The following is a 10632-nucleotide window of genomic DNA, read 5'->3' as shown; positions in this document are numbered from 1 at the left end:
TATCTGTTTATTCTATTTTAACCCTTAAACTTTGAAAATGTCAATTTTGGTCCTTAAGCTTTAATGTTTGTTCCAATTTGGTCCCTAAACTTTCACAATGTCTATTTTAGTTCCTAAACCTTTTTAAAAACAACCATTTTGGTCCATGTTATGTTACTTTTCCATCTAATTTTCACTTGTCCAATGCTCCTTTCTAATCTACGTGACTTGAAATCATGCTCATTAAACATGGTAGTACACATACTCAGAGGTTATATCAATAAGTTGTTAAAGACGAAATAAAAATAAGGAACACAATGATTTATTATTATTGTTATTGTTGTTATTGTTATTATTATTATTATTATTATTATTATTACATTTTTCTTAATAAATAATTTTTAAGGTGAAGGATTAAAATAGACATTTTAAAAGTTAAAAGGACCAAAATGGAACAAATCTGAATTTCAGGGAACATTTATTTTACTAAATTTTATTCCAGAGCTCATTGAATCATGTGCAAAGAGCTGGAGTCGCTTCAACAATGCCAAATAAAAAGCCTGTGCTAAGGAGCTCTTCTCACAGTGGTGCAAATAATCCAATAACAAGAAGTCAAGCAACTAATGTTGGAACTTCAAAATCTATTCAAGAAGTTCCCGGTGGATATGATCCAAAATTGGTTGAAATGATAAACACTGCTATAGTGGATCGAAGTCCTTCTGTAAAATGGGATGATATTGGTAGTACATTTTTTCTCTTCAACTTCTCGTTTACTTCATTACATTTCATTAACTTTTTTTTGTACTTGTACTCTCTAATTGGACACTGAATGGTCTGGTTCAATTGTAGCTGGACTTCAGAAGGCAAAGCAAGCTTTATTGGAGATGGTTATTTTGCCCACAAAGAGAAGAGACTTATTTACTGGTCTTCGAAAGCCAGCTAGAGGTAGTGCTTTTGGAAACTGTCAATATACTGCTCTCCTAGTACTTCTTTCAAGAGTGAAATAAAGTGCCATACCATCTTACACAAAATGCATCAGGCATCAAGATTGATGGGCCTGGACATCATACATTACTTCAAGATTGTGGTTTCTGTCGAAACAATAAGAATTTTTGCATTTGCTTTGAATATTCGGTATATGGGTAATTCAGACTAAAGTTATTTGTCAAATTGACATTGACTGCTCTAAGTAATAATCTGTCGCTGTGTCATATCTCAAAATCAACACAATCTTAAGACTCAAGCATATTCATTTTAATATTTTTTATCTTCTAAACAACTAGGCAACTACTTCCTCTTCGTATCAAGTTCACCCTTTTTCTGAAGATTATAATGTTTTAGAGCCGAGCTGCTAGAAATTTTTGGGACTCTAATCTCGTTAATCATTTATGTGCATCCAACATTATCACATATTTCCTCAGGTCTTCTTCTCTTTGGCCCACCCGGTAATGGGAAGACTATGCTTGCTAAAGCTGTAGCTTCAGAATCAGAAGCCACTTTTTTTAACCTGTCAGCGGCATCCTTCACATCAAAATGGGTATGTCTCAATTCCATTTCAAGAATTATATTTTCTTTGTGGAAAAAATTTCTTCCCCATCCTTTCTGGTTATTATCCTTGCAAATTTTAATAAAGTTATATTTGCTCCAAGTTAGGGGAAAGTGAAAAGCTTGTACGGACTCTCTTCATGGTTGCTAAGTCCAGGCAGCCCTCCGTAATTTTCATGGATGAAGTATGTCTTGGTCTCTCGCTAAACGAATTGTACATTGTTTTTGTATGCTTAATTCTTCTGTTTTGTTTTGTTTTGAGTGCAATGTAGTTTTTGGTGATTTGACATAGAAATAGATAAATCACAGAATGCCTTTAAAAGGTTAGGTATTTTAGTATTCTTAGCTTAGCTCTTCGACAACAATTGAACATTTGGATGCAGAAAGTAGTTTTTGGAGTAGCATAATTAGCAACTATTTTGCACTTTTCATTCGAATGTTTAATTGTTTTAGTTAGTAGTTAGTTGTTTACCTAGTTAGGAGGCTGTAGATTAACTCTTTTGTCCGTTATAAGTATAGGGTCAATCTTTTATGATTGACTTTACATTGATTCATAATAAACATTTCATTTGAGGATTCTGGGATATTTTCTTCATTGATGCTTGGTTCTATCAAATTGGTATTAGAGCAACCCTCAACCTTATGAGAGGGCGATGGCTGGGAAGACGACTAAAATTGGCAACTAAATGCTTGCTGTCAGTTGATGCATAACTTGGCTAAATACAAAGAAATTTGATCAAAGTTCAATGTATGCCGGGTATGATGTTCAAACAATTGGATCAAGAACAATCTGTTTTATCAGCAAGGATGCTTCAAAAACAGAGAGCCACCTTCTAGAATTGGTTAGGAGCCCTTTTCATGATGATAAACTCCAAGAATGTTTGCCATGATGATTACATAAAATAGTTCCAGTGTGATGTAAGAGAAGTAAGACTGTAATCACAAAAGAATGTGGTAAATTTACACCAAGAGAAAGCTATGTATGTGAGTTGTTCAAAAGAAGAAGAGAAGTCCATAGCTTTGTCGTCGAACATTCACCAGTTTCGTTGAAGCCAGATAAACCAAAAGAAAGCTTTAACAAAGCGATTCCAAATGACCTTATTTTCCTCTCGGAAAGGGTGACCAGTGAGGAGCGCCTGAAGGAGGATAAGTGGATCATCGGGAAAGACCATGTGGTAATTGAAGGCCCCCAATAATTTAGACCAAAAAGCGTTTCACAAGTGACGAAGTGGTGCTTAATAGTCTCGTTGTTCTTGTGACAGAGGGTACACCAGCAGTTTTAATACATCCATGGCTGTATTCCCACAGGAAGAATTTGATCTTTTTGGGGATGAAAGGTGAGTCCAATTTTTCCAGCAAAGATGAGGAGTTTTGTTTATGGATTTTTGGAATTGACTGACCAGAGGTGTTGGAATGCCTTGAATTTGTTTGTTGGTGCTTTGAACAACCAAGTACGGGAGTCTCGCTGTAGTTATTTACGATTATGACTCTAGGGTTTAGAGTAGTGCGCTATATAAACTCTCTAACCCTAGAGGTGCCATTTGTGTATTCATAAAACATTCTTTCTAATAATACTGTTTTCCCTCTACCTCATGGACGTAGTTAACACACTGTTAGTGAGCCACGTATATCTGTGTGTTGATTCTTTTACGTTTTTTGTATTCTTTAATTTCCTACGTAATAAGAGGGATGTTAAGAGTTACGATCAAAGAGCTCCTTTTGTGGGAAGGGCCATTTCTTATGGTCTGTTGAGATGTGTGCCTTGTTATGTGATCTTTGGAGTGAGATAAGTAAGTAAATAACAGAGTTTTTAGAGGCATCGAAAGGGAAATTGGGTCAATTTTTTTCTCCCCTTCTCCCTATAGGGGATGTAGCATAATTAGCAATAATTTTGTAATTTCATTTCCATGGTTAATTGTTTTAGTCAGTTGTCAGTCAGTTGTTTACCTAGTTAGTATGTTGTAGACCAACCCATTAGTCTCTTATAAATGATGGTAAATCTTTTGTTACTGACTTACCTTTTGATTCATAGTAAACATTTCTTTAAGGATTCTCAGAGGTTTTCTCCTTTGATACTTGGTTTCATCAATTTCTCCTTTTTCCTGCTTGGTCGAGTTGCTTAAACTAGAGAACTTGAAACTTGAGCTATTATATTTATATATTCATGTATATTTTGTTATTACCTTTAGTATGGTCAGTAATATCTCACATAATTTTCATTCTTCTTAATAACTATTCCAAAATTTAGTACAATTGTTTGATCCTCTAGCATTTCCCTTTATTTGATTTAGAATCTTATTGACCAGTTGGTTTGTCAGAATCTATTTTTATCTGTTCAATATAAAAACTGGGACTAGTACAGAAAGGTAATCCCATGTAAAAAGACTAATATCCATATAAATTATTGGAAAGGAAACAGCCCGCGGTAAAAATACTGCTAAGTGAGGTGCCTTTCAAAGGTGCAAGTCCTATTGTCACAGCAAATCTTGTACCCAAAACTGGAACTAGATCTTTACTGGTTATGCTTATTAAGTATTGGTAGTTCATCTATTTAGCCTAGTAGTCAAATAGGTACTTCATATTAACAATCATAATTGATGACATTCAATAAATAATAATAATAAATATCCTCTACCGATGTTTTTGGATTTCAAGCAATCAACGGTTTATTTCACAAGTTATTTTCTATGTGAAACACAATTGATGACATTCAATTGATTATCTCATCTCCCTCCTTCTTTTGTAATCTATTTTTTCTTACAAAATAATAATAATAATAAATAAGTAAATAATTGATGACATTATGATTTTCTTTTAAATTTGACTGTACAGATTGACAGTGTCATGTCATCAAGGCATGCTGGTGAACATGAAGCTAGCAGGAGGCTGAAGTCTGAGTTTCTTGTACAGTTTGATGGCGTAATGTCCAATTCTACTGATCTTGTAATCGTTATTGGTAAGCTTTGGTCTAGTTACGTCTGTTCTGCTCCTTTGCCAATTCTATGGTGTATATGGAAGGAAAGGAATATAACCTAATTGTTATACTGATTGACTTTTAAACCTTTTGATTTCCAAGCTTGGTTCAGATGCCATGAAAAATTTGTAGGGGCTATGTGCTTACTGCTTCCTATAGCCAATGACTTGCAGTAATTACTTGCTTGTTTGAGAGCTCAAAACATATACCATTATTTACCAGTTTCGGAATTATGATATGATCCACTAAACACTGGGATTGATGTTATATTACCTATTAACACGTATTTTTACCTTTTATTTCCAATTTACATTTTGTATATTATTATCTGTTTGTTCATTTATATATTCGTAGTCATTTTTACTTCCACATAGTACATGAACTAACTTACATGTGCCTGCAGTCTGAAAAAATTTCTCTTTTATGTGATGAAATGATAGATCGCAACAACCTGAAAGAAAATCATGTGCTCTCTTTCTTTTGTTATTATTATGGGTGTATATGGGTTGGGTTAGGTTGGGTTGAAAGTGTTTTTAGGACTAACCCGAAAATTTGGGTTGGTTGGGTTGACAACCCTAATGACCCAAATAAAGTCTCCAACCCAACCTTTAAAATTTGGGTTGGATTGGATTGTCGGGTTATAACTTATTTTTTTTCTTTTTAATTAAAAATATGTAAATTTAAGTAACTAATAACTAAAATCTCATAAAATTCAAATGCTAAACACTAGATATCTATGATATTTATTGCAAAACTTAAAAAAAGACAAATATCATAGCAATTTTAAAAAACATATTAAAAAATCACAAAGTAATTAATACAAACTAATCAAACTTTAAATAAAAATGTATATATATTATTAATATATATAAAATTCGGGTTGGGTTGGGTCAATCCACGCCAGGCTCGACCCAACACAAATAGAAAAAGTTGAACCCAACCCAACCCTTACATTTTGGGTTGGGTAATCCGGGTTGTTTGGGTTATTTGAACACCCCTAGATATTATGAAGTTGTGAGCTAATTGATATGAGCCAAGTGGCTGGTATAAGCATGCTGGACCTTTTTTTGCTAGGTTGTGTTTTTGGTTTCTCTCGTCCTTCGGAAATACAAGGTTTTTATGCTTATTGTGCAGGTGCTACTAACAAGCCCCAAGAACTGGATGATGCAGTTCTCAGGAGATTGGTATGTGAATTTATAATGGTTCTGTTTTTATTTTTAATGAGAAACCAAACTTCCATTGAAAAACATGAAAGAGATGTTTCTTCTCTAAAAAAAAAAAATTGAAAAACATGAAAAAACAGAAAAGGGCCTACAACAAAAGCCTAACAAAAGAAGAGTTCTGTTAAATACGGCGACTTCCAAAAGAATCAAACCAGGCTGATAAGTACAAAAGTCTCGAGAAACAAAATCTCGCAAAGAAGATTGAGTCTAATTCTATCATAGACCTCTTTTCAAGACCTATCAATTCTGCTAAAAATTCAGTTGTCCCTTTCTAACCAAATACTCCAAATTATGTCAAAGCAGCGAGCTTGCCAGATTATCCTTCCCTTATTCCAAAACGGGGATGCAAGCAGATGTAAGTGGATTTAAGAATGCCATTTATCTTTTGCATTCTGATTTTATCCCTTGCATCAATCCTTAAGTGCCTCCGTTTCAAAAGGAAAAGGGGAAAGAACTCAAAATTTATGGTTTCAAGTAATATGGTGTCCAATTGGAGATGTTCTGGTAACCTCTGCCATTTCGAGTCTCTCTTCTATAGATTTTATTGTTTCGATGACATAGTTCTTAGTTCCCATTCTTTTGAAAGGAGGCACTGGACCTTGATGATTTATGTGGTGCAAGCTGATAGGCAATGCTTAAGGTAGATAAGAATGCTTCCAAAGTAAGTGACCGGCTTTCGATTTCAGGCATGTCAAGCATTCCTTTTGTAGCACGGGCCGTTTGGTTTAAGGTTTTATAAATACTTGAGAATAGGATGTCTGGGAATCAAAGATGATCTTGTTTGGTTGTGCATGAGAAAAGCTATCAAGATTTTATAAACAAAAATTATGTTTGTATTTAATTTATGAAATTAAGTATGATAATCTTATACAATTATAATAGATTAATTAATTAAAAAAATAAATATCATTCAATATATTGATAAAAATTAATTAATAGACTACCCCTCAAATTTCTGGTCTTCTTTCTAATATTTGTAATCTAGTTTCGGTCCGTCTTGATGCAACAAACTATGTTCAATGGAGGTTCCAGATCTTTGCAATCTTTAAAGCTCATGCCTTGTTTGGTCACTTAGACGGTACAACTCCAATTCCCCCAAAAATTCTTTCAATCGTGACTACCCAAAACCAACCTACTGCTGAAAATATCACTATTGTCCTTCCAACCAATGCCAACCACGTCAATCCAGAATATCTCCAATGGATCTATAGAGACCAAGTCCTTATTACCCTGATCAACGCCATCCTTTCCCCATCTGCATTCTCCCATATCACCTTCATCACCACAACCAAAGAACTTTGGACCAGTCTTGAGACCCGATATTCTTTCAAAACCCGATCTAGCATCTTAGGACTTAGATCCACGCTGTATACAGTTAAGAAAGAACCCTCAGAAACCATCAAACAATATTTTCGCAGCGTGAGGTGCTCGTGGATCGTCTTGTTGCTGCCAACGTTCAAATTGACGATGAGGAGAGTCTTCTGCACATCCTTAATGGCTTACCAACCGAGTTCAATGCATTTCGCACCTTTATTCGAACACGCGATACCACCCTGCCACTTGCAGAACTCGAGGTTTCTTCTTGACGCTGAATCCAAAGCAGTCGGCGCTTCACAATCACCAGCGGAACCTGCATCGACTGCCACGGCTGCATTTCAACATCTTGGTCGTGGATCATCCTTCACCAGTGGCAACAATCGTGGGTTGCCAGAGGAAATGGCCGTGGGGGTCGTCGGAGAGGAAGGAATGGAAGAGGCTTCTTCTAAAATCAATTTCAAAACCCTAACCTCTCATTTGGGCCATCGTTTTCCTCTACCAACATGGGCCTCAACAATACTATGGACCACCTCCTTCACAGCCCAGCTTATTGGGCCAATATTCTCAATAGCCCAACTTCTTGGGCCAATTTTCTGGATCTAATCAATTTAATAATGCAGGATTTAATCCAATGGGCGAATCTTCTGTCAAATATGCACTAAATCGAAACATATGTTACAATCGAATGATTTTTTCTTTCCAAGGACGTCATCCTCCGGCCCAGTTAGCCGCCATGGTAGTAAATAATATACCTAGTCAACATTCTATTCCTACTAATAATTTCTGGTTGACTGACAGTGGTTGCAAGCTCACATGACAAATGACCTGCCCAATCTGAACTTAACAAATGATTAGAATGGTGAGGAAACGGTAACTATTGGCAATGGCCATCCCCTTCATATTACTCACAATGGCAGCAGTATACTTCCCACTCCATCTCATTCCTTGACCTTATCTAAAATTCTTTGTGCTCCTGAATTGACTACAAATCTTTTATCTATGCACAAGTTTTGTCTCGATAATAACTGTGTTTTCATTTTTTACTCTGACCAATTCCTCATTCAGGATAAAGTAACCGGTCATCTTCTTTACAAAGGCAAAAGCATCAATGGCCTATATCCCATTCCAATAAATCCTAGTGTGCTGCCATCTCAAGTTTGTCCAATTTTTTTTTTTAGTTTTTTACCAAAAAAGGAGTGTTTTTTATGGCACCATAGATTAGGACATCCATCACCAAAAGCACTGCGTCATTCTTTATCTAGAGTAGGTATCTCTCTTAGTCAGTCTGTCTCTACCTGTTCCTGTATCAGTTGCTTATGTGCTAAAATGACAAAATTGTCTTTTTCCATGTCGCATTGTCTCTTTTGCACCACTCAATCTAGTTCACAGTGATGTTTGGGGACCTTCTCCAATTATTTCTAATAAAGGCTATCGTTTTTATGTCAGCTTTATTGATGATTTTAGTAAATTCATTTGGTTATTTCCAGTAACTCATAAATTTGATGTGAGCACTATTCTGCATCAATTTGTTCCTTTTGTTGAAAATTTGCTATCTGTGCGTTTAAAAATATTTCGGTCTGATGGTGGAGGTGAGTTTTGAAATTTTGCTATCCGTACATTATTTACATCTAAAGGCATTCTACATAAAAAATCATGCCCATATACTCCTGAACAGAATGGTTTTGCTGAACGAAAGCACAGGCACATTGTTGAAACTGCAATGCCTCTACTCTTTCATTCCTTAGTACCAACTGAATTTTGGTCCTTCGCCTTCTCCACTGTTGTCTTCTTAATTAATCGCATGCCTACTTTGATTCTCAATATGATATCTCCTTTTGAAAAGCATTTTGGCACCACACCTGATTTGCTACATCTAAAAGTTTTTGGATGTGCTTGTTATCCCTTGTTAAAATCCTATAATAAACATAAACTTAAACCTAAAACTTCTTAGCATGTTTCTTGGAGTATACACTTGATTTCAAAGGTTACATTTGTTATAACATCCATACAAAAAAATCCATTGTCTCTTGGCATGTCATTTTTCATGAAACAACATTCCCGTTTTCTACCACCACACCCAATTCATCCCATTTATCCCCATCCCTGTCTCCTGATATTCTTCAACAACTTCTATCGCCTTCTCCACTTCCCTCTTCCCCTATTTCCTCTTCTTCTCCTTCTGCTAATACTTATATACTAACTGCCATTGAGCTTAATATGCAGGGTTCTTCTACAAGTACTACTTCAACTACGTCGGTTTCTCTTCATTACCATCTCCACCTTTACCTCTTAGTCCCCCTACCTCACCACCTACCTTCACACCACCCAACAACCCACCTTTAAACTCCCAACCTTCTCAACCTTCACCTGCACCACCAACAACCAATCCACGTATTCCCACCAATACTCACACCATGCAAACACGATCCAAGTCCGATATCTTTAAATCTCGAGTCCTCAACTTTAGTGCATATACCACCATTCCTCATGACCTTGTTTCATACATTGAGGCATCTGCCATGGCTGAAGAATTTTTTGCTCTTCAGGTCCCTTGTTCCCCCCTCCTGATATGAATGTCGTTGGGTGCAAATGGGTATTTCACACGAAATACGATGCAGATGGTTCTGTTGCCCGTTATAAGGCTCGCTTGGTGGCTAAAGGGTATCATTAAATTGAAGGATTTGATTTCTCTGAGACATTTAGTCCCGTGGTTAAACAGTCCACTATTCGGGTCATCCTTACGCTTGCTGCAACCTTTTCCTGGCCTTTACATCAGATGGATGTCAGAAATGCCTTCCTCCACGGTCACTTACAATATGTCTCAGCATGTGGGCTTTGTTGATCGATCATGTCCCGATCATGTTTGCTTACTTCACAAAAACCTTTATGGTCTTAAACAGGCACCTTGAGCATGGTATGATCGCTTTGCTTCTCATTTACTCACACTGGGATTTAGTATGTCTGCCGTTGATAACTCCCTCTTTGTTCGGTGTGTTGGTTCTTCCTTGACTTATCTCCTGCTTTATGTTGACGATATTGTCATCACTGGTACAGATTCTGATTATGTTTCTCGTTTAAAGCTACAGTTATCCTCTGAGTTTCAGCTTTCTGATCTAGACCGCCTCAGTTATTTTCTTGGCCTTGAGATTCATTACACTCCTAGTGGCATTTTTGTTAATCGGGCTAGGTACCTTGTTGACCTATTCAAACATCTGGAATGTCTGCAGCCAAACCTTATCTCATGCCCATGTCTACCATTGTTGATCTTCACACCTTTGCACCACCTTTCTCTGATGTTATTCTTTACCGACAATTAGTGGGCTCATTACAGTACCTCACATTTACTCGCTTAAACTGATTTCTCATTCAAATGCCCCTTCCTCTACGACAGGTGAAGAGAATTTACATTCCCTTGCCAGATGAAAGCGGTAGAAGACTTCTTCTCAAGCACAACCTCAAGGGACAGTCATTTTCTCTACCAAGTAAGAATGATGATTTAGTGAAGTTCCAGCTAAATATTTCCTTCAAATACGTATCAACTTTAATGCAAACATTTGATGTTCTCTAACTACATGGTGTATGCATAACACTTCC

The 10632-nt window shown here is 36.4% G+C and overlaps 1 protein-coding gene across 4 annotated transcripts in view; it reads left to right on the top strand.

The window, feature by feature from the left end:
* Positions 1-10632, top strand: part of LOC120070200 (spastin) — a 14577-nt gene that overhangs the window by 1717 nt on the left and 2228 nt on the right. The window contains exons 5-12 of one of the 4 annotated variants that reach the window (XR_005479811.1): positions 482-719; positions 829-924; positions 1401-1516; positions 1629-1709; positions 4357-4480; positions 5633-5682; positions 9262-9952; positions 10430-10523. Coding sequence is in view for 3 of the 4 variants with exons in the window: in XM_039022064.1 (XP_038877992.1) it covers positions 482-719; positions 829-924; positions 1401-1516; positions 1629-1709; positions 4357-4480; positions 5633-5682; positions 9262-9381 (825 nt within the window). In the remaining variant the exon portion in view is untranslated. The other 3 variants (XM_039022066.1, XM_039022064.1, XM_039022065.1) reach the window with 3 other exon arrangements.

This window comes from Benincasa hispida, chromosome 1 (genome assembly GCF_009727055.1).
Source record: "Benincasa hispida cultivar B227 chromosome 1, ASM972705v1, whole genome shotgun sequence".
NCBI classification, from domain to species: domain Eukaryota; kingdom Viridiplantae; phylum Streptophyta; class Magnoliopsida; order Cucurbitales; family Cucurbitaceae; genus Benincasa; species Benincasa hispida.
Note: the sequence above shows the minus strand (reverse complement) of the source record. Positions and strands in the feature narration are given on the sequence as shown.